The sequence below is a fragment of the Vipera berus genome (assembly GCF_964194415.1).
Source record: "Vipera berus genome assembly, chromosome: 8".
Classification (NCBI taxonomy): domain Eukaryota; kingdom Metazoa; phylum Chordata; class Lepidosauria; order Squamata; family Viperidae; genus Vipera; species Vipera berus.
In genome coordinates, this window is record NC_138211.1 from 10,197,756 (window position 1) to 10,222,494 (window position 24,739).

At 40.1% G+C, this 24,739-nt stretch overlaps 1 protein-coding gene across 1 annotated transcript; it reads right to left on the reverse strand.

Moving 5' to 3' along the window:
• Positions 1 to 3,095: 3,095 nt before the first annotated feature.
• Positions 3,096 to 22,835, reverse strand: HEPACAM (hepatic and glial cell adhesion molecule; the record flags this gene model as incomplete). Its single annotated transcript, XM_081333438.1, has 7 exons — positions 3,096 to 3,401; positions 4,838 to 4,908; positions 5,560 to 5,633; positions 7,613 to 7,706; positions 9,971 to 10,252; positions 12,178 to 12,519; positions 22,748 to 22,835. 7 exons carry the CDS (start codon positions 22,833 to 22,835, stop codon positions 3,096 to 3,098), a joined length of 1,257 nt encoding a protein of 418 aa, XP_081189564.1.
• Positions 22,836 to 24,739: the final 1,904 nt, after the last annotated feature.

Here is a 24,739-nt window from a genome sequence, read left to right on the forward strand (position 1 = left end):
TCAAATTTTGATCATATGACCATGAGGATGCTGCAATGATTATAAATGCAAGGAGCAGTCATGAATCACTTTTCACAGTGCCACTTTAATGGTGGATGGTCACTAAACAAAGCAGCCGTAAGTCAGGAACTACCTGTACTCAAAATTCAATTTTGTGAATATAATTATAAAATGTCATACTTAAGGCCAATCCGAACAAAAGCACCTGTTAGCACACCCAGAGCTGCATTCTGTGTTCCTCTCTCTGTCTCTTTGTGTGTGTGCATGTGCCTATATATTACACACTATGTCATCTATGCAGTATTGCAGGCTAATTCTGCCGACTGCCAGGGGTTCAATCCACACCGGCTCAAGGTTGACTCAGCCTCCCATACTTCCAAGGTTGGAGAAGACTGGCCTAGTTTAAGTATAATCCACTTGCGGCCATCTGACTGCAGAGCGATAGCAGTAGCACTTAGACTTATATACCACTTCATAGTGTTTTGCAGCCCTCTTTAAGTGGTTTACAGAGTCAGTCTCTTGCCCTCAACAGTCTGGGTCCTCAGTTTACCAACCTCGGAAGGATGGAAGGCTGAGTCAACCTTGAGCCAGTGGAAATCGAACTGCCAAACTGCTGGCAATCCACAGTCAGCAGAATTAGCCTGCAGTACTGCATTCTAACCACTGCACCACCACGGCTCTCACAAGTGGAACATAGAGCAAGAAATAGCTCTATATTCGACTGTTGTTTTGCCCAGTTTGATCATAGAGTCAAAACTTGAATTATAGTTTAGAGCAGGGGTCATCAAACTTGGCCCTTTTATGACTCATGAACTTCAACTCCCAGAAATCCTCAGCAAGTATGGCTGGGTGAGGAATTCTGGGAGTTGAAGTCCATGAGTCATAAAAGGGCTGAGTTTGAAGACCCGTGGTTTAGAGACACATGCTAAACACTGCTGATCACAGATAGGCATTGCTCTACTTTGGACTTGGCTGGCCTGAAGGACCTTTGATTTTGCAAAGGTTTTGTCATCACCACCTAAGCTCCTACTGTAGGATTCACTCATTTGCAAATCTATTTTGCAACATCAGGGCACACAACAAGCCCTGCTGGATTGTAATCACTTTCAACTTTCCATAAGAGTTAGCAACCCATACCAGAAGCATAAGATCACAGAACAAAGTTGCTGGTCAGTGCTCCATTTCAGTTTATACAAGAGTGCCACCTAGCGTCTTCAAGTAAGCTTGTGATGACTAAACCTCTTGCACGATTTTCCACAATCTCATTTCTTCTAGACATGTTGCATTTCAACTTCCAGCATTATCACTTAGAATTCTAAGGAACCTGGAGAGCATTAAGCTAAGAAAGGCTAGTGTGTTTAAAGAGGTATTGCTTAGTGGCTGAACTATTTATTTATTGAGAGACAGAGAGAAGAAGAAGAAGAAGAAGAAGAAGAAGAAGAAGAAGAAGAAGAAGAAGAAGAAGAAGAAGAAGAAGAAGAAGAAGAAGAAGAAGAAGAAGAAGAAGAAGAAGAAGAAGAAGAAGAAGAAGAAGAAGAAGAAGAAGAAGAAGAAGAAGAAGAAGAAGAAGAAGAAGAAGAAGAAGAAGAAGAAGAAGAAGAAGAAGAAGAAGAAGAAGAAGAAGAAGAAGAAATCTTATAAAATATTTAATGTGCCTTATGAACAGGGGTCAGATGAAGAAAAACATATGTTAATGTTTAAGACATCTCACAATGTTACATCATGTTGTAATCCTGAGACTCCTCAACTATGTATTGAATTGAATGCAACATGCTTGTGAATAAACATAGATAAGACTGCACTCCAAACGTATTTTCTTTGCTGTCAGAAGTAGCAACTGTGTAGTGTTTGCAGCATTTAACAATACCTTCAAGGCCAATTAACTGATTGTGGAGTACGACAACGTTACATTGATTACTGCCTGGCTAACTTTCATAGGCATCCATTTTTCACAAACTTCACCCACCCACCCACCCACCCACCCAAACCCAGTGGTGTCCGTGTATCTGTGAGTCTGTGTGAAGACTGACATTGTGTGCACATAGTTACAGGGGCTGATCACGACAATGCCAAAACGATTCAACAACAAGCATTGTAATCTCAAAGGTGCTTTTTCAAAAGGCAATTGGATTGTTTTCTTGAGGGAGAAGAAAATGTTTCGCTTCTTATTCAAGACGCTTCAGCGGTTGTGACTGGATGGGGGCGGGGGGGTGGAACGATAGGTTCTGACGAGATGGGGGGGAATGGAATTATTGTGTTTTTTGCAGACATTTGATTGTTAGCACTCTCTCTGAGAGCCATTGGGAATAAACTGATGAAGCTTCTTAGATGAGAAGTGAAACCTCTTCTTCTTCCTCCTCGAAAAACCAGTTGCCTTTTGAAAAAGCTCCTTTGAGACAAATATGACCTGGGTGACTGAGAATTTCCAGACGTGCATTCTAATGTTGCAAGCTCTTTCTTCTGCAGCACCTCAGAGGCAGAGTTTGCCTTGCATTATTTCCTCACTTGTTCCCACTCTCCCACCCTTTCCCTGAGGATGTTTGATTCCCTGCTTGATCTGTTTCCTCAGGGGCAATCCTGGAAGTCCAGGCCTTTGTACAGAGGAGCTTACAATTCAGGCAAGCTTTGACTCCACGGAGCCAATTGCTAAGGTTTACCATTCTTTTGGCTAGGTGCAATTCTCCCAATTCTCCAACCTGTTAGCAATACATTCACAAGTCTCACAAAGTCTGGATGGAATCACCAGGTTTTATGGCTGCTAGTTGGTCCTCGTCATTTTTGCAAATAAAAAAAAAAAGCTGAAGCAATAATGGTACGCTGCTTGGCGGATGTTACAGATAGCAAGTTAGTGCCCTTTGAAACATGCAGAACTTGGAGCATCAAACCTACCATAATTACTTAAGGCAAGTCCAAGCAATCAGTGGAAACACTCTTAATCTAGAAGCAGGATCCAAACTTCTTCCGTTTACTAGGCAAAACCCATGAGCATGTGCAGAAATGCTTAGAGTTGACTTACTGCTACCTCTGGAAACAGTCACAGGAAAGGGAGCTGTCTCTGTATACACAGGCACATATATACACTCTGCCAGCTGTCTTTAAGCATTGATTTCCATGGTGTTGGGCTCCCCCTGCTGCTCTCGGATCAGATGAGGCCCAGCAGTCCGAACCAAGCGAGTGGCATTTGGGGCCCGCCCAGGTGAGCTTGGGGGTCTGGGGGGGGAGCTCTGTGTTCTGGAAGTGACCGGAGACCTGACAGGGGAGCGATGATGTCTCCGGGCAGCCCAAACAGGCAGTCCAGGGGACCTTGCAGGAGGCGGCGGAGAACTGGAGTAACTGGGTGGTGACGGTTGAATGGCCTCCCTGGAGTCAGGCACGGATTCCACTTCAGCTTCAGGAGAGTCCTTTGAGAAAGAGAAAGATACAGGAAGTTGTAGTCAGAAATATTGAATAGACTCGAACGATCCCCATGCATGGTGACCACTGTTAGAAAAGCAGATTGAATCCATGGATTTATTAGTGTTTAGGCAATTGCGCATCCCATTCATTTATGATCCAGGCTCCCAAATTAACTTCTGAAATTTTACTATTCACTTCCTTTAAGAGGAAAAGCAGTATGTCACCACTACTACAATATCATGTGTGGGAAATTTACAGTTGTCTATGAAGATTCTCAATCACCCAGGTCCCAAAGGTGCTTTTTCCAAATGGCAACTGGACTTTCTTGCTTTGAAAAATGTTTCACTTCTCATCCAAGAAGCTTCTTCTGTTCTGAACAGAAGTGCGCTGAGAGCTGAAGAAGCTTCTTGGATAAGAAGCGAAATGTTTTCAAAGGGAGCAACACAACCAACAAAGTCCAGTTGCCTTTTGGGGGAAAAAAACACTGTTGTGTACTGGGCTCTTCGCAAGCAGGAGACGAGGTGAGAGAGTTCAGGCAGGAACATGCTTTATTGAATAACAGAAACTGAACTAGTAACCAAGGCTTCTACACAGCTATTTATACGGCTGTCCACTAGGCGGCGGCCTATTGCCGCCCTAGAGCCAACCAATGGACATCCTGGAGACTGCTTGTCTGAGGAGCCAGCGACCGTTACACAGACTCCCCAATTAAGCAATCTCAAACAGCATTCAAAGACACATGGTACAGTTCAAGTGAAACAGGCCCAATACATTAAAAACACCTTTGAGACATAATCTACAGTTAGATTCTCTGTAGCCACCCCAGCCCTTTGAAATAGTCTTACCACTGAGATTTGAGGGGCCTCTACCCTTTTAGCCTTTCAGAAGGCTGTGAAAAACCTGGCTTTCCCCCTAAATGTTGGGCTAGGATGGGGCTGTCAGGAAGTCAGCAGTTTGGTTGGAAGTGGGAAAGATATTTTATTTTTATTCCATTGCTTTTTGCTGATTGTTCTGAGCTGCTTACTAGGTGAGATCACTAGCTGATTCAGCCGGTTATATCAGTTCTTTAAATAAGTAAATAAATCAATTAAAGGTTTGTTGACCATAGGGGAATGGTTTGTTATATTATTAATATTAAATAACAGACTATCAGAGTTGGAAGGGACCTTGGAGGTCTTCTAGTCCAACCCCCTGCTCAAGCAGGAACCCCTGTAACATTTCAGACAAATGGTTGTCCAATTTCTTCTTAAAAACCTCCAAGGGAAACGAGGTCGTCTCCAACAGCAAAGAGAGATCGGCCACAATCTTTTCCATTAATCCTGGAAGACATCACTTTATGATGCTGAAACTTTCCATAGGCTTGTCCATACCATCTGTATGAAGGTCAACTGTTGACGTGTCAGTTAAAAGCAGTCCCCAAACCACAAAGCCTGAGATATACCTTGTCCTGCAGGATGTACAAAGCCACTGGATTCTTGCGTTCGCGTTCACTGCTTCTAGGAACGACCTCAACTGCATAATAAAGCAAAAATGGAAATCGGAATCGTTTTAGGGTCTTTTTAATGTGTAAAAACAGTTCCTGTGAACTAGTTGGGAATGTGCCAGTGATAGGTAGCTAGCTTTGAAGGACCTTGTCGGTAAAAGACCAAGTTGTATGATTGCATTAAGATCTCTGTTGGTTGTAGACCTTTCCTGAGACCTCTTTGTCCAGCTCGGTTAATATATATCTGTGTTTGGGGCTGATCTGCACCTCTATTTACCAAGACTGAATCTGAAGTTAAGTAGCTTGCCTTGACCTCTACTGGCTTATGGTGCTCTCGTTGACCCAATTTAATGTTCTTGACTGGGTTACTTCAATTGAATTTGTCTAAAATAGCCTGTCTCTTCCTTTGCTTTTTCAGCAGCATAAACCCAGTGTCTCCAAATTAAAGCAAGGTTCCATTTTTCATGCTCGTTGATAAGAACCATCCACTATACATTTGTGTAAACCTCACTGAAAAGTTATGTAAACTACAAATCCTTGTCACAGCTTGGGGCCCAGCCTGACCTTAGTAAGATGGGTTGTCAATAATACGCTGACTAGGAATTCTGGATATGGTGATCCTGCACATCTGGAAAGCATCATAGAGAGATAACAGTCTGGGATGGGGTGAATTATTTTACCATCTTGTTTGAAGTGTTCGTCATTCTGATCCAGATATTCTGAGGAACTTTGCTTCTCTAGTTTCTTTTTGTTCCTATAATGAAAGAGAACCCAAGAGCTTGCCTTAGTAATTTTGCTTGGTTATGGTAAAGCCAGGGCTTTTTTTGTCATAGAACACTCAGAACAGAGTTCCGGCACCTTTTTTGGATGGAACCTTGTAGGGTGGGCAAGGCGGGTTGTATTATTATTATTAATTTTATTTGTATACCGCCCTTCTCCCGAAGGACTCAGCCCTTCTCCCGAAGGACTCAGGACTCAGTATGACATGTGTGAGTTCCGGCACATTTTTCTTTTACAAAAAAAGCACTGGGTAAAGCCATATTGAAATCCTAGGGATGAGATATCACATACAGTGGACAACTGGCAGTTCAGCTTCCAACAAAGCTGATCAAAATGTGTCCCACGATGACATGTGGAAAATGCCTGACTTATTATACTATGCTGCCCTCTATCCAGGTTTGCTCAATGTTACAGCAACTAGAAAGACCAACTAATGCGGTGGGGAGGGTTAAGAAACTCTCTCATCCAGTCTCTCATATATGTTTTCCACTAGTTCCCAGTATCTGCTTATATATCCCATACTGCTAACAAAATACTGGAGAAAAATGAGGGGGGGGAAATCTTGGTGCAGGGTACAGAGCCAAAGGTCTTACCTTTTGTGTAAGAGCCTTTAACCAACTTTTTGGGAGGCTCATGAAGAAGCTCTCATTAAGATAAATTGTAGGAATTGAGCTATAAGAACTATGGATTCTTATTAAGGACAACTCAAACAGTACTAATCTCAGCAATTGCAATGATGCAGAGACTAACGGTCTACTCTGGAGGAGGCAAGGATGGGTTTGATCTATCATGCTCCAGAGTTTTGAAGAAATAAGTTGATTGTGGAGTTCATAACAAAATCCCTATGCCTTGTGGCTCTGGAGAAACAAGGCAGTTCAGTATGTGGTCCTTGTTTGTGATTATTATAGACTGTCTCCAGAACCCTATTTAGCACCCTCAGCCATCCTCCAAAACAGATGAGTTTTACACTGCTGCTGTCCGACACCGATCAAGATATAGCAAAGGAATGTTGCCATCTATTGTCCAGTTGTAATGAAGACATGAGAACTGCTGATTTCTTCAGCTAACTTTGATTTCATTTACAATTCCTATTTTGAAAACTTAGGCTACTTCTCAATAACTAAAATATTATTATACAGAGCTCTGATCTTTGATCATCATCAAAGGATTTGATTTGATCCAGAATTTCACTAATGTGCATTATCAGGAAGCAGTTTCACATCCATCTACTCTAATCCAGGGAAAAGAAAGACTTGGGCTAAATTATTCTTTTCTACTTCAGGATCTGAGGTTTGTTCCAGTTATATGTATAACCTTATAAAGCAGCCGGCTGTACATTTTTGCTTATATCATTGCTTATATCTCTTTTGCTGAAGAGATATAAGCAATGAGAAGTGACAAATCTAGCAAGCAATGGTGAAAATGACTTTTAAAAAAAACAAAACAGTTTTGCAAAATGGATCTTTGAACCCCAATTTTGTTTCCCTTGTTGGCTGATCCTTCAACATGATTCATAGAATTGTCTTATTAAATATACCTTGGACTGCACTGCTAAATGCCTTCTAAAAGCATGCTTTCTTAATTAAGTATTGTTCCAAGCTAAATCCATAATTTCCCTTCCTGATTTTGCTGGGAAAAACAGAACAAAGGGTGCATTTCAACAGGATGGACATCATTTTGAAAAGTAGGATTATTTCAGATCAGCTCAAGTAAATGCAGTACTGACCTGGCTTGGATAACACCCCAGCACCAGAGCCAGCAGAGTTTCACCAAGGTTACAATAAAGCAAAAATTAAAGCATCTGCTGTTAGAAAATGGCTTGTCTTAAAATGTGTTTCATGTCATTTGGGAAAAATTTGAGGACATTGGTAATTGTAGATAATGCCCCGGTTCTATATTTCCCAATAGGGACATTATGTTTAAGTTATAAATAATATGCATTTGGGTTCATACTTCTTGGATGGTTTCCAGCAGGCACAGACAGTCACTAAGGTACCCAGAAGGAAAATTCCCCCGGTGGACAGGATTATATAGAGGGAGCTCCTTCCTGTGAAAAGACAAAAATTGAATTAGAAATGTGATTAATTAAATGAAAAGAGTAACACTTGAGATTGGCCTAAAGGATTAAACTAAAAGGCTGTGGTCTTATGCTGAATTTCTGATCTCTGAGAGAAAAGGGAAAATTATCAGGAAGAGGTTTCTGCTTTTACACTTGTATACATATTGTACATACATTTATATAACTAACAGGCTGGAACTCCTGAAAATTCAAATCAATAACTTACTTCTTTCCTCCCTCCCTCCCTCCCTCCCTCCCCCCTTCCTTCCTTCCTTCCTTTCTTCCTTCCTTCCCATGACTATTATAAGCTGCTATTCTTCCAAAGTAGTGCCTTAGCACCTTAATATTACATGGCAAGGGATAGCCTGCCAAAAATAATGTGTTTCCTTCAAGAACTGGAAGTTCACACCATGCAAAATTCAGAGAAAGACATTTTGCAATGTGCACCATCCGGGGCCATCTGGCTACAGTCTGTACAACTCTGGCCTTACCCTTGATTTATAACTACCTCCTGAGTTTTATTTAGAGGGAATATTTCACACTCTTGTTTTAGAGAATCCATGGAGACTTGGCTGCCTTCTTTGGCATTACCTGCCAACTCCAGCTTAGAAGCCAGCCAAACATCTCCATTCTTCTGAGCTCCCCTTTCCTTTGTAGGATACTGTCAAGGGGAAGGGGTCATGCCTGGGTTAGGTCAGGTTTCTGAACCAAAAGAATGTTTCGATTTAAAGATATTTTTCTCCATTTTTGTGTAAGGGGAATAATAGGTACCTGGGAGGAAGAATAGGAAAAGAAAGTTGTGGAAAGCTGAGTGGATGAAAATCTGACAGAGATTCTCTTCCTGTACATGTATCTATATATTTCAAGTGCTTCTCCTACTGCACAAAGCAACACATGGTAGAAATGGTCATGGGATGTAAATGAGAAGAAGAAGTCTATGGAGATTCTCAGTCATCCAGGTCATGGTTGTCCCAAAGGTACTTTTTCAAAAGGCAACTGGACTCTGAAGAAGCTTCTTGGATGAAGGGGCGAAACATCTTCAAGGCGGGGGGGAAGAAAAGTCCAGTTGCTGTTTGAAAAACCACCTTTGGGTTAGGAGCAGAAGGCAAAGTGAGCAATATAATAAATTCTTCCTTGAGTCAACCTTGATTTTTGTTGATCAGGCAGACACTGTTGTTTTCTTGGCAATAGTATCAAACTTCTTTGCTAATGTCAAAACTGATTTCAAGCTCAAAATTTTCCCTGTTTTACTCTTTAGATTTACATCCCACTATAATCTTTACTCTTCCTACGGCATCTCCTTTCTCATTACCCTATTATTTTCAATTTGCAAAAGTCTTTTCAAAGGCTTTCCAAAGTAGCAAACAGATCAAAATATACACATAAAAACGAGACTCACACAGAGCTATTAAACAGTCAAACTCTAGTTCAAAACAATAAACAGCACTTAACTAATCATCATTACCTCAATTCAAAAGGCTGAGGAGGAAAGCAACAAACAGAAGACACAACCCAAATCTGAAGTACCGTTAAGAGGGAACACTATATTAATCTGAGTTTGCCAGAACAGCTAGCCAACTCCCCAAGCCCTTATTATTAGCGCCATGATTATCTTTTTCTTTATATTTCTTTCTTAACATTTACGTTGACAGCAGCAAGAATCTTATATGCATGAAGATGGAAAGACTCTAATTCCCACAATGAAGAGTGGATGGTAGAGGTGATGGAGTTAGCAGAGATGGTGAAATTGACTACTTTAATTAAAGAAAAGAATTTATCTGGCTGTGTTTCTACTAGGAAAATGCTTCTGGACTTTTCTCAGAACTGAAAACAATGAAACTTTGATTTTAGGTTTTGGTGATTAGAATGATTTTAGAGTTACAGAAATGAAATGTTGTGAAATGTAACAAAAGGCTGAGGTTGTATTATTTTTGTAGTCTACTGCACCAAAGAAAGTTGGAAGTCATTCCTTATTTCTCTCATTGCTCTTTTCTCTTTTTTCCTATTTTTTTTTTCATTTTTATCTTAGCATAAAACTTAATAAAAAAAAGTATTCTGGAAAAACATTTTCTTTATAACATTACTGCCCATCTTTCTCGCAGAGTGACCCTGGGCAGTGAACAAATAGACGTAAAAACATTAAAAATATACATAAATATTATCATAAAACAATGAAAAACAAGAACAAAATAGTTAACATTCAAGATTTTGTACCACAAACAGGTATATGGATTTGTGAAGCTCACACTTACTGTACACCGTCAGTTTTATGGGAACACTTTGTCCCATGCTAATGGGGTTCTCTACCAGACAGCTGTAAGTGTCATCATCGGACATCAGGACTCTAGTGATGGTGAGGATTTTCTGATCATGGGAGAGGATCAGCCGGGAGTCATTGATAAGAGGCTTGTTGTCCTTCATCCATGTATAGATGGGCTTAGTGCCATTCTTGTGGGAACAGTTGAGAGAGAAATATTCACTCAGCTCCAGCACAGTTGAGGAGGCCAAGGCAACGTGGGGCTTTGAAACTGGAACTAGAATCGACAAAGAAAAAAAAAGGCATCTCATTGGTCTTGAAGACACAATAATGGACAAGGAAGAGGGCTGATGGGAAACGCATTTAGTGAAATCATTCAGGCTCTTCTGCTCCCCTTATAGATTCTTCACCAAGAGAAAGACAGTAATTCACATAGCCATTGTTTAATTGACCTTGATTGTATATAGACTGCTGAGCAGAAAGTGATGCCAGGTGGAGGTTTGTTGGGTTTGTTTTTTTTCAATTAAACCCAAGTCAGCTGCAGGATCTAATCTGTGAGATAAAGTAATCTGGCATTTCCAGCCTTTCTCTCAGCTGGCCCGTGCTGGGAATAATGTTCATTATATTTTCACTGTACCGGTTCCTCAAATGAATATTCTGAAAGCGCTTCTTAACGTAATCTCCAACCATGCAACTCTGATGATGGAAGGGATCTAATTTAAAGACTTGCAAGTGGAAGTTATGTCAGTATTGAACTGAACTGATACAGTGACATGGATGAAGGTTTCCTTTCCTTGTCAACTCTTTGAGATAGGCCAGGTCAGGAAATGGAATTGCTAGGAGTTTTACAATGCACTTCAATATAGTTGGAGTACTTTAGCAAAATCTTGAAAGCCTGTTTACCTTGACTTATACCCAACACAGTCATGATAGAATTTCTTGGAAGTTTCTTACATTTCTACTTTCTGAAGATTTAAATAACCTTCCAGGAAAGGTTCAGCAATCTGAGTCAAACCTACGGTCCATTACTCACCGACTCTGTATGCACCAAGGAAGAAACTATACAGTCAGACTGTCAGTCCTGCCCTAGTCACCTCATCATTTGATTACTGCAATGCATTCTACATGGGGCTGCCATCCCAACTGGTCCAGAAGGCAGCAACATCAACAGTGATGGATATACAGTTTCTTATAAGCCCATATAACACCTCCACTTTGCAAGCTGATTCTGATTCTGGTTGTGATTCAAGGTGTGGATGTTACCTATAAAGCCATACATAGTGTAGGAGCTAGTTATTTGAGGGACTACCTGCCACTTTGATCTTGACTCTGGTTAACCAGTGGAACAGCTTGCCCTCAGAAATCGTGGGTGCTCCATCACTGGAGGTTTTTAAGAAGAGACTGGACAGTCACTTGTCTGAGTTGGTGTAGGCTCTCCTGCTTGAGCAGGGGGCTGGACTAGAAGACCTCCAAGGTCCCTTCCAGCTCTATTCTATTCTATTCTATTCTATTCTATTCTATTCTATTCTATTCTATTCTATTACTCTACTCTAATTCTATTCTATTCTATTCTACTCTACTCTACTCTACTCTACTCCATTCCCTATCCTATCCTATCCTATCCCATCCCATCCCATCTTCTATTCTATTCTATTCTATTCTATTCTATTCTATTCTATTCTATTCTATTCCCATCCTATTCTCTATTCTATTCTATTCTATTCTATTCTATTCTATTCTATTCTATTCTATTCTATTCTATTCTATTCTATTCTATTCTATTCTATTCTATTCTATTCTATTCTATTCCATTCCATTCCATTCCATTCCATTCATCCTCTCTCAATAAAGGAGAATATTTGTAGCTCAGGTATGAAATGAGGAGTCCTTGGTGTTCTTTGAGCTCAGTTGTTTTCTTGCAGACATTTCATTACCAAACTAGGTAACATCATCAGTTACCTAGACTGTTCTCTCTCCACCCAACCCACCTCACAGGATTGTTGTTTTGGAGAAAACAGGAGGAGGAGGAAGTATTAGGTATGTTTGCCACCTTGAGTTGCCTATTAAGTAATAATGGCATGACAAGAATCAAATAAATAAATTCATGTGTTGTTTGGGCCAAGGAATATTAATGTTAACTAATATGTAGGTAAGATCAATAAAAATCAATAAATCATATTTTTTTTTCTAAGACCAACCTACCGTCCACTGTAAGATTAATGTTCATCTCGCCTGTAAAAGTGTCATCTGTGATGGAAATTTCCACCTCGTAGGTCCCTTCATCAGATAGCTGCAATTCATTGATCAGTAGAGAGCCGTTCTCGAAGATTTTTATCCGATCTCTATACTCTGGGCGCAGGTTCCCAATGATCCCTGTGCCGATGGACTGGACCACCGTCACCGCCTTGTTGCGTTTCACTTGCCATCTGATCACAGGCTTGTCATGGCTTGTGCTGGTGTATTTCACAGAGAGCAGGGCGGGCTTGCCGACTGTACCATGAATCAGTAATACTGGACTGGTGATATTGACTCCGTCTATCAGCTCTAAGGGAGGAAAAGAAACAAAAATATAACCGATATTAAACAGGAGCTCTGGTAGCACAATGGTTAGAATGAAATATTGCAGGCGAACTCTGCCCACAGTCTGGAGTTCGATCCTGACTGGCTCAAGGTTGACTCAGCCTTGCATCCTTCCCAGGTGGGTAAAATGAGAATCCAGATTGTTGGGGGCAATAGGCTGACTCTGTAAACCACTTAGAGAGGGCTGTAAAATCTATGGGGCTGCATATAACTCCAAGTGCTATCACTGTTGCTCTTGCTGACTCATTTGAAGTCGCTAAACATGCTTTCATGGTGCTAGCTAAGAGAATATCCAGAACTGATAAGTTTATAATCAAGAGCTCCCTGATTAGAAAGACTATGCTGAATGTGGATGACGGAGCTGCAGACCAACATAACCAGAAGACAACTCACTGGGAAAAGAGGATTGAGTTGTGAGGACCCAGTACATTTCTGTTCTGTAAGTGTACATCTTTTGATCTTAGTGTAGTTCCTAAGATAAAACTGGAGTACCACATTGTGCATATTTCATTTAAAAATCATAGCACCAATTTAACTAGAAGCTTACCGAGACCAATATTGGATGAGTAGAGCTTTTGTTGTGTGAACGTCACTAGATGGGCTTAAGGATCTCTGTTATTGATACAAAGGAGAAAAAGAGCAAGGACGAGATCTACCAAGTCATTGGATAATTAATTAAATTCAATAGAAAATAAAGGTTGGTTAGGTTGCAGTCATGAGCACCCTCGAGTGTAAACACTAATGAATGCCATAGGATACGGTTGGCATTGCATGGTGTGTTCATTACAGCATGCTTGTTTAATTATAGACTATACATTTCATTCCAGGACTGGTAATATAACTGGCTAATTAACAGGATTTCTGCAGCTCCCTAGCAGAGGCCTTAATGAGACCCTACAAGCAAAGAGCCAGAAGGGCTGAATGCTAGATTGTGCTGATGGGTGCTGTACAACCTATTAATTCACTGTGCCTAAATGCAACATAATTTAAACCCTGTTCAGGCACTTGCCAGAATTCACTTTCTTAGCTTCCGGGACTGATATAATCTAAAGAGAGTTGGAGATATAACATGGCTGACCTTTCCTTTTCTTTCACCCAGAAAAGTGAGACTATGAAACGCGGTGACAGTGTCACAGTGTTGGCTTGGAAGTGTCCTTTTGTATAAAAGAATGAGTTCACTGACATTTAGGCTAGTGTCAGAATGATAACAAAGAGATGGACAAGTATGACAAAAAGATGGTCAAAAGAAGACTTTTGCTCAGAGGTTTTGCATCCTCCACCCAGGAACCCCAAGATTCTATATGTCTGGAATCTTTCTATGTTGTTTGGAGATACCAACTTGTATACATGCTTTTTTTGAAGCTCTCATTCATTTCAATAGGCTTTGGTAAAGATTGAGCTGGATTACATGTGTCTTGCTGGAAAAGTCAACGGTGGATGAATGCCCTTCAATCTAAATTAAGAACTGCTTCTGAAATCTATTCTCCATCCCCACCACTTGCTGAATCTCTTTTTCAGAAGGTGGCTTTCACCATGCTTCTGCTGATATCATCTGAAATGTAAAAGGTACTTGTGGGTCTTTCAAGTTCATCCCATTTTACTTGAGACTCCATGTATGTATGTGTGTGTGTGTGTGTGTGTGTATATATATATATATATATATATATATATATATATATATATATATATATATATATATATATATATATATATATATATATATATATATGTTTTCTGAGGTTTTCGCGGGTGCCTGTATGTGGATCCTTGGTTTTTCGGGTTTTTCCCCGCGTAGAGCTAAAGGTGTGGGCGCAACGTTTCGACGGAATCCCATCCGTCATCATCAGGCTGGTGGCTTTAGCTTCCTTCTTCTGGGAGAAGCATGTGGCAAGAGGAACAAACAGCCACATGCTTCTCCCAGAAGAAGGAAGCTAAAGCCACCAGCCTGATGATGACGGATGGGATTCCGTCGAAACGTTGCGCCCACACCTTTAGTTCTACGCGGGGAAAAACCCGAAAAACCAAGGATCCATATATATATATATATATATATATATATATATATATATATATATATATATGGATCTAATTAAAGAAACCCTTCACTGTGAACACTAAACTGAAGAAGTTAGCGATGGAGATGAAAAGGAAGAAACCTTTAATTGACAGTACAGAAACCATGATAAGTGTCAATTCTGATTTGCCGAGTACTGCAGGACTGGAAAGGCTGCCCTAAAATTTTTGATATTAGGCAAAACTCATCCAGAGGAACAACTTCTGTTGTTTTAGATCAGCTCTTCAGTCCAGCATTGTTTGGTATGGATCTCTTGAGGTATCAGAAGGACTGACTTCTAAGACTCTGTTTCTATAGATGGAATCAGGAACACAGGATGCTAGTTATCCTTGATTTACAGCAGTTGAAGTTGCAATGGCACTGAAATAAGGGACTTATGACCATTTTTCACACTTACAACCATTGCAGCACCCCCCCCATGGTCACGTGATCAAAATTCAGACGCTTGTCAACTGGCTCACATTTATGACAGTTGCAAGTGTCCTGGGGTCATTTGTTCCCCTTTGGTGACCTTCTGACCAGCAAAGTCAATGGGGAAGGCAGATTCACTTAATAACTGTGTTTCTAAATTAACAACTGCAGTGATTCACTTAACAACTGTGGCAAGAAAGGTCAAAACTCACTGAACAAATATTTCACTTAACGGAAATTTTGGGCTCCGCTCTGGTCGCACATCAAGGACTACCTGTATATCCCTATAATGGAGGGAGAGTCAAGAAACCAGGACACACCTACGTGAGCACAAGGTTGAGACCGAAAACACATTTAATGTCATATGTGTCGTCTTTGGAACAGTTTCAGCTGATAGAAATATGGATCATTTGGGGGACCATCAAGTCCCAAACTAGAAACTATGTTCGTAGCGTGGAGCGGACTCAGTTAATTCCAAGGTCATCAGATCTATCGATACCCAAACTTCTACTGTTTTAGCTTGCATTCTCAGTTCAGGACAAAAAGAAAGAAATCCTATGCTCAAGAACGACATGGTTAAAAAGAAATGAGCAGAAACCCACATTTCTGATTTAAATTGACTTCCTTGTTGCCTCATGGGAAGTTTCTGAGGAGGTCTCCTTTTTGTAAAAGCACCCATGTGGAAGGGGCACAGATCAGGGAGAAGCACAGGAACAAAAGCAATTGGGATGAGAACAAATAATGTCAAACAGTGGAGGAAAAGCAAATCAGAGCAGTGTCCTCTCATTCATGTTGCTTTTCTTTTATTCAGATCTATTTGGAACTTTTCTTAGAAGAAAACAAAACAATCTGGGATTCCCTCTAGAGGTAGGACATTCAACTACTAGGTTTCACCCCGGATAGCTTTTTGAGATCAGCTAAGGACAGCTAGGTGCCAGATTGAGAACTTTAAAAATATACTAAAGCAGTGGCAAGTCATTTATGTCCACTCTCTCACAAACCCCCAGCACCACACACACACACACACACACACACACACACCTGAATGGATGAACTTACCAGAGTTCAGTTCAGTTTGAGGACCTCTTTAGCTTTCAATTATTCACTGGTATGCACACATTTCCACAAACTTTCCCACATTCTCAACCTAGGCTTTTTTATATTTATTTTCTTAGATGTATATGGCCATCCATTTATCCTGCCATGTTTGTAGGTAACCTCAGCAAACATTTCTCTTATATTCATATTCCACCGCTGGAATGGTCAACATCCAGCTCAAGAATCCAAATAAAACTCCAGGTTCATTCTGTTTCTGAAAATCCTACTGTTTATTGGTTGGTTATGTTGGTTATGTTGAAGCAAAACTAACTCTGAGGTTCCTACACCAATTCATAGACTTAAATAATAGTTTTCCCAGCCAAACTCCCAACATCTTACGTAATCCATATCAACAAGTCCATTTTGTCTGCTCCCCCACTTAAGCTAAAGGAAAATTGAAACACGGAGGCGCATAGCTGCCAAAGTTTCATCCTTGACAGGAACATGAATATACAACAATAAACAATGTATTGGGCATAACAATGTCTGTTTCAAAAGGACCTTGAAGAGAGATAGATCTACCTTCTTCACATACAGAGAGACCTACCCCTTTGCTTTACCTGGTTATTTTGTTTGTGGTTTTTTTTTGTTTATATTGCACTTGTGTCAGAAACACTGAGGCGCTTCTGGGTTGAAAGGATGAGCTGGTGACATCACCGTTACCCTGGGGAGACCCAGTTGGGGGCTCTTTTCATGTCCCCAGCAGGAGCTGGAGTGAAGTACAAGAACTCAACCCTGCTCCACAGCAGCTCATGGGTCTTGAACGCAGGCTTGCTAACTTCCAGCCCGACGTTTCAACCATCCAAGGCACTGTGCTCCATAACCTAGCTATGAAAGACTGACAGTGTTGTGGTCAAAATAACACCCAAAGGAAATGAACAGGCCAGAGAGGGGTTCAAACCACTGTTTATTAGTCCAGAGTTAGAAGCTTATCATGAATCATTGGTCTATTTCACCAAGAAATGCTGGCGAAAGAACAAGCACCACAATGCTAGACTGGCCATACATAGAATATTAATCAAGGGCAGCATTTATTACATTATAACTAATACAGTAGATTATAAGGATGAGATGGGCACTTTTAAGAAATAATAATGCATGTGTTCCTTGATAGCCAATAGTAGCCTCGGGATTCTACAGATTAGATAAATATTTTATTTTTATTAACAAGCTGTATGATACTTATCCCCGGGAATGAGAAGAGAGATACACCAGCGCACCTCCATGGATATTTCACCTTGTGTGACTTGAATTTTATAGTCCCTGCAGACATAGTACCAGGTTTCTTTCATAAAAGCTCTCAAGTTATATGTCTGTAGAACGCACAGAAATGTACAATGGAGAAAATATATAATGTTTCATTAAAGAGGGAAAGTATGCAACTGTGTTACTGGAGTATGCAATTTTATTCCAAGCCTCCTCAAAAATTAGACCATCCAAAAGCAGAATCAATTATTGCATGTCCATGGGGCATGGTTAAAAATAAATAATTGTGTAATTGTGTAATTGAAGCTTTACCTGTTTTTAGGGGCATCACGGCTGCCATTTTGCCTTTTTTATTATTCCATTTGGGGAGCCCTGAAGGGGTTAGCTATGGTGCTTTTTATCAGCTGCACCAAACCAGATTTTCAGGCTATATCATGACTTCCATAAATCTAACAGGAAAAAGGACTTTACTATACAGCTCCTTCTACCTTTAGAAATATATATTTCTTAATTTATTGGTGAGTGCATAACCAAGCCAGAAGGACTCTCAAACTGGTTTAATTTCAGATAGTAGCTGCTCCTGTCTCGTGTGTAGCCTCACCAGTTGCCTTTCTACTCTTGCTAGGAAGTGTTAAATGACATACCAGCCAGAGCTCCGCTATCTGTCTGGTAGCACATGCTTCTCTATAATTTAAATCCTATTGAATTATTTATTAATAGATATTTTTTTCTTCCTGCCGTTCAGCTAAAAATCAAGTGGCGTATGTATACAGAATCAGGGAAAAAGCTGGGTCGTATTTATAAGCTCAAAGTATAAGATTTTTATCACAGAAGGAAAGGAATAGTGAGCGCGTGGGGGAAAGAAACCATTTTTAAAGCTTATTTGTTAAATCTCACTCCATGACTGGGTGGTGGCCACGTTCTCTGTTCTTTGCCTTACTCCCTTCAATTCTATCCCCCAGCTCGTGATTAAGTATCTTGTACATACGTCCCTAATAAGTTGCACGCTTTTGTGAGTAACTTTCCCAATCCAAATTTATTTCAACACAATCTCCTATATATATTTTTAAAGAAGGAAATCATTTCTCATACATATTCAAAAACACTGAGTATTCTAATTCAAGATTCATCTTTCCAGCAAATACTATTTTCTACAGGTGTTTAGAATGAGAAGAAATGGACCCTGGTGGAATTGGGGTGTGGCTTTTACCTGGGACATGGTCAATCTCAGTCTCCAAGGAAATTGGCAAATTTCTTCTCTGTCCCTATAGGAAAGACCTCAGAGAGAATGGTTGTGAAAGGATGAATGGCATTTTGGGATCTCAGCTGAAGAGGGTATCTCTCTATCTCTCTATCTAAGCTATCTATCTATCTATCTATCTATCTATCTATCTATCTATCTATCTATCTAGCAAGATAGAAGATAGAAAGATAGACAGAGATAGATGTAGAGATAGATAGAGATAGCTAGATATAGCATCTATCTATCTATCTATCTATCTATCTATCTATCTATCTATCTATCTATCTATCCATCCATCCATCCATCCATTCATCTTGATGCTTTAAACTTATATATGTATATCAGTGATTGCATGACCTCTATAAATGCCATAGGCTAAATGAATAAAATCTATACTTTGTTTTCCATTATTTCCCCCCAATCAGATGCCCTCCATTGGTTGTCTGTTATGAGAGTTGATGTCCCAACCCATCTGGAGAGTGCCTGGTTGAGAAAAGTAGCTTTAGGCTACTGGAGGAAGGGAGGACGAAGTAGCTGGGTGGTTCTGGTTCACTGCAGGTGGGCTAAGCTAGCCCCTAGCTGTTCCTTTTGAGGGAGTTCTTCTAGGGTTGGGACACTCTGAATAGAGTCAGGAGTGTTTGTTCACTGAAAGACATTTGGAAACAGTTGGCAGTCATCCAAGCTGACTGTTTTGAAAGCTGTGTACTTCTAGTACATTTTGTATCCTGGGCAAAGGAGCTTCTTTGCTGGAAACAGGGAGGGATTGCTGGTCTCCTAGGCATCGGATCCAGCATTTGGGGGCAGACTCGAGACTGCCAGGAGCCAAGGACAAAGCTTTTGGTTGTGGAGCTTAGCTCCTTCCTGGCTCCAATTTAAAAGGCTGTAGTCTGAGGAACTGCAGCATTTCTGATTCATCAAGTGACATGAAAGGCTTGGCAACAACACCAGCCAGACAAAGGAAGCAGAGGCAGTTTCCGATAGGGATGCTTCTGGTTTGGCATGGCTTCAATAGGGCCCAAAATGGCCTTGTTCTAAGCAATGCACCTGCTCGTGGCTTTCAGCAGCCACTGTTGGGAATGTGAGAGTGTTTCGTTTGCTAAATTAGAATTAACTAAACCAGATGAAGTGTTACCTCAAAGACAAGGGCAATCTCTTTGATCCAATGAATGCATTTTGAGTTTTGAGATGTCAGATCAAAATGATGGCTAAATTGGGACTAGCACTGCACAAAGTCATTTTGACTAGAAGGTCGACATTTTCTTTAGTTCTTTTTTTCCTTCTTCTGAGGAGGGAAGAGGGCTCTATTTCAAAACATAGCATGGGGCTAGAGCAGGGGTAGGCAACCTCGGCTCTTTTAGGACTCATGGACTTCAACTCCCAGAATTCCTGAGCCAGAATTCTGGGAGTTGAAGTCCATGAGTCATAAAAGAGCCGAGGTTGCCTACACCTGAGCTAGAGCTTCCCACTCATCATTTCTACTATTTTAGGAATGACTGAGGACCCCGCATATGTTTCTGAGCATTAGACCAGGGGTCTTCAAACTTGGCCTTTATGACTTGTGGACTTCAGCTCCCAGAATTCCTCATATGCCCCTTTCCCCCAAATCGTCTACTAGACAAAGAAAACAAAGTTGGGCAGCCCTTTAAAAATTTCCAAGAGAAGATGGGAATGCCACCAAATTAAAACAAGCAATTCAATATAACAAGCCAGGTTACAAGAAGACATTAATCTGCATAAAATGAATCTGATGATTTCTTGGTCTAAGCTAGCTGGCATGGAATAATAAGTGTATTAAAAATAGAAATATATTATCTAGCTGATGGCAATATCTAGCTTGCCTTGACTAAGCCTTCACTAAAGCTAAGAAGGGTTGGGCCTGATTAATACAAGGATAGAGGATTACCAGAAAACCCCAGAGTTATTGGCTACACTGGAGAGTTAAAAAAAGACTAGGAAGTCAGAGGACAATGTTAGACCACCTCCACATTGCTGCCAAAAATAATTGCATGGACATGTCCATGAAGTTGTCAGGACTCCAGTTTAAATCAAGAAAGCCTTTTTCTTTTACTTTAGCATCTCATGTAATGGAGTAGGCTTGATCCTACAGCCTATATAGCTATTATTTCAGAGGGCCCCAATGTTCATTAAGCTATCATTTTCTGGATTCACACACCAAGCCATAAACCATGTTTTAGAACTGCAGTGGAGGAAATATACTGATATGGCTTATTACACACCTGATCTTCCAGGTTGCCAAGTTAATGCATAGGATTTGTGCTTTCACTCTTCAAAGTACTAGATTTGTTTGCTTTTTCAGGTGCAATCCTACCTGAGACCTGTTTGAAAATTTCCTAGCTTGTTTGCTTCCCCCATATGCTTTCCCAAGAAACAGACCATCTGACTACATCTGTTCATGACTAGTTAAAAAGGTAAAGGTTCCCCCGCACATGCGTGCTAGTCGTTTCCGACTCTAGGGGCCGATGCTCATCTCCGTTTCAAAGCCGAAGAGCCAGCGCTTGTCTGAGGACGTCTTCCGTGGTCATGTGGCCGGCATGACTAGACGCCAAAGGTGCATGGAACGCTGTTACCTTCCCACCATAGTGGTCCCTATTTTTCTACTTGCATTTTTACGTGCTTTCGAACTGCTAGGTTGGCAGAAGCTGGGACGAGTAACAGGCGCTCACTCTGTTACGCGGCACTCGGGATTCGACCCGCCAAACTGCTGACCTTCTTCATGACTAGATAGGAACAAACAAATCTAGTTCTTTCAAGGGCAAAAGCCGCAAATCCTAAGCATTAATTTGGCAACCTGTGTAAAAAGCTCAATGAACACATCTCCTCCACTGTAGCTCCTAATGCTTGTTTTATGACTGTATGTTCTGTGAATGCAACAAATAATGGCTTAATGAATACTGGGACTTTCTAAAATAACATCATTTATTGATTAATCGTGGCTAGTGGTACCTATAATTCACCCGAGACAACCATGTTAAGGTTGAATAAACTTTTGTTCAAACTAGAAATGGATGTTTCCTTTCCTAAGTATCGGAAATAGAAAAAATAAAGAAGTACATAGACATGGAAGGAAGGAAATGTAGATTAAATAATCTGGTGCAATTTTTTTCTGTGTCCAAGATAGGTGACATTCCTAAATTATAGATTGACCTATTATAGAGTAATGTAATTACATAACTATCTTTAAAGGATCTATCTATCTATCTATCTATCTATCTATCTATCTATCTATCTATCTATCTATCTATCTATCTATCTATCTATCTATTTACCCACCCACTACCTACCTACCGGCTTTTCCAGGCTGGTGTCCTACAAATTCACATCTTCTCCATCTAATTATCACAATCAGGAAAGTCTGTCATAGGTTATGCAGTAGTTATTATCTCCATGTTAATCTTTCATATATCAACTCTAACTAGACAACTTTAAAACTTACTAAAAAAGTATCTTTACTATACAATTGGGAATCTTGTAGTTATCCACTCCTAAGCAACTTACTCTTAATGTAACATATTCCATAATCCAGGAAGTGCAAATCACAAAATCAGCAGTGCCACTTGGTGTACAATTGCTCAGAAGCCAAACTCCCACTGAACTCAATAAAGCTAATGCCCAAATAAGCAAGTATACACAGTTCCTCTACATATTGATTCAAGAGAAAATTCTGCTAAATTCACTACAACTTCAAGCTTCCAGTGTGTATACGCACACATAGGAAATCTAAATACTGCTAATCCATCCTTTTATTTATGTCATTATCTTTCTATAAATATTGCCTACATAGCTTGAAAGTCAAACTACCTTGCTTTAAAAACATACCTGAGCAGAAGCGGTATTCAAGATGCATTCCTTCAAAGACTTCCCTAGATTTAGAGGTGCACAGATCTATAATCTACTCTATAAAGAACAGTGTATTAACTCGTTTTTGTTTTTTTTTAAACAGCCACTGAAATGCTCATTCCACAGAGAGCTGTGAAGGGTCAGAGTACGGTAGGTATTTGGACCATTCTGAGACTCTGCCTAGAAGCTGGTCAGTTCACCTCCAGGCATTCAGCATCCAAAGAGAATCGTCCTTGCTTTCCACAGGAGCAATTGCTCAAATACCTTTTGCCCAAATGTTTTTAAGAAGGCTGGTTTCCTACCTGCATAGTAGATTACAAAAAGGCAAACGATATGTACGAAAGCCGGAGTGCTGAGAAGTCGGGACAAAGCTTCTCTTTCTCTCTTCATTTTGGGTTTAGCTTTAGATCCCTCTCACACACAATTAGCATGTTTTGTCCACTCCAAGCACGTCGCTTAGTACGGCTTGGAGTTGCTCTGCTACCACTGAACTCTGCCAAGTCCCCTTTCAATAGACAGAGCTCTGTGTGTTGTTGTGGATTGTTGTGGAAGGGTTTGTTGGATTTTATGTTTTTACCCTTCTTTCTTTCCTTTGGGTCAGACCTAAGACTTGGTGAGCTGAGATCCTTCATGCCAAAGATTAGCTAATCATATTTAAAAACAACGCAGACCGTGTTTCTGACTTTCAAAGGCAGCTTCGCAGGAAATTCCTGATTTAAAATTGTGGAAAGACCCAGAAACTCAACATTTCTGATTTCGGCAGGTAGCAGATTTTCCCAATGCACATTCTTCTAGAATAAACCCCACAATCATTCCCAATCAAGATGAAGTTACATAGTCCCATATATGTTGAGAAGTACTAGATTAAATCACAACAGAGAAGGCTATCCTACCTTATTTTCAAAAGTACTTTTAAGTACCAACAATACAATACGTGACAAAACAAATAATTGCTTGGATTTTGTGGCTTTAACTTGAACCCAGCATGGGCACTGAAGTACAGAAACATATAACCTCTGTTTTCTAAAACATTTCCAAAACTTGACATCATAATATAATTTTTAAGAGGGCTGAAGAGGAACATTCCTAAACACAAGGAGAGAAATATCCATCGTAATTAATCAATTTTGCTTTAATTACCTTTACCGGTGAAATGAATTAAGGTATCCTGGCTTCACCCATGTTTTTGTGGGAACTCTGGCATTCTATTCAAAGGCTGTTACTCAGCCTTCAATGTTTTGCATACAGAGAGAGAGAGAAAAAGGCATAAGAAAAGGGGAAGGGGATAGTCATGTTTTTCATTTGATGTCTTAAAAACTGTTTATTGCATTCATCTCCCAAATTCTAGCAGTAAAAGTTCTCTTCTTTGGGAATCTTTCCTTTTACAGAATGCTGAGCCCATTTCCAAATGTTTTGATCTATGAGAGATTGTTCGTTTGAAGACCGGGTTTCCACCCCCACCCCCCAATTTTTTCTAGAGGTTTCTGTAGAAACAACCACCTTATCCAACTGAAATTTGCAACGGTGCCTCCATAGAGTCAGGAACTCACAGCAAAGAAAGATAATACAGCATCCTGTTGAAAGTTGCATTCAATTAGCTTATCAATATTTTCTGTAAAAGTATTTCTGATTGTATAATGAACTAAATCCCATTCCCAGAACTAAACCACAATGTACAAATGGGAACACTGCACGTGATGTAGCATAGACTTAGAGGATTACAATGAAGATTTTGTCTCCTCCAGAGAGACAATTTGGCACGGTCATCTGCTACTTTGACCTATCTCATAGATATTATGATAGAAAGGGTGGAGGGAACCAGGTGATACAAATGGATAGAAATAGACAATGCAAATACCGTAACTAAAACTTTGGTCCAAATAATAAGCTTGCCTCGCAGCAGGAACCAATGCTTTAAAATTATACCTTGATCTATGAGTTTAATCTGCTTAACTGCTGTTCTCCTAGAACTGTCCTAAAATAATAACAAGATTGCCTCTGAACAGGAGACAATGCCTTAGAAATATCATACTGTTTGGAAAGGTAGAGGGTTTTTCCCACTTCTTTTTTTTAAAAAATGTAGCTTATCTTTTTAAAATTTGTTTATTTTATTATGTTTATGTACCCACACATATCATTTAGTGTGAGTCTGTGATACATTCTGATCTGGCGTTGCTGATTTGTTGCAGATAAAAAGTAGATTGCAAAACATTTGGAGAGTTCCATGCTGTATTCATAGAAGCAAACAACTCAGCTTTTAAGAGGAAATGGCTTAATCATTACAAATGGTGATA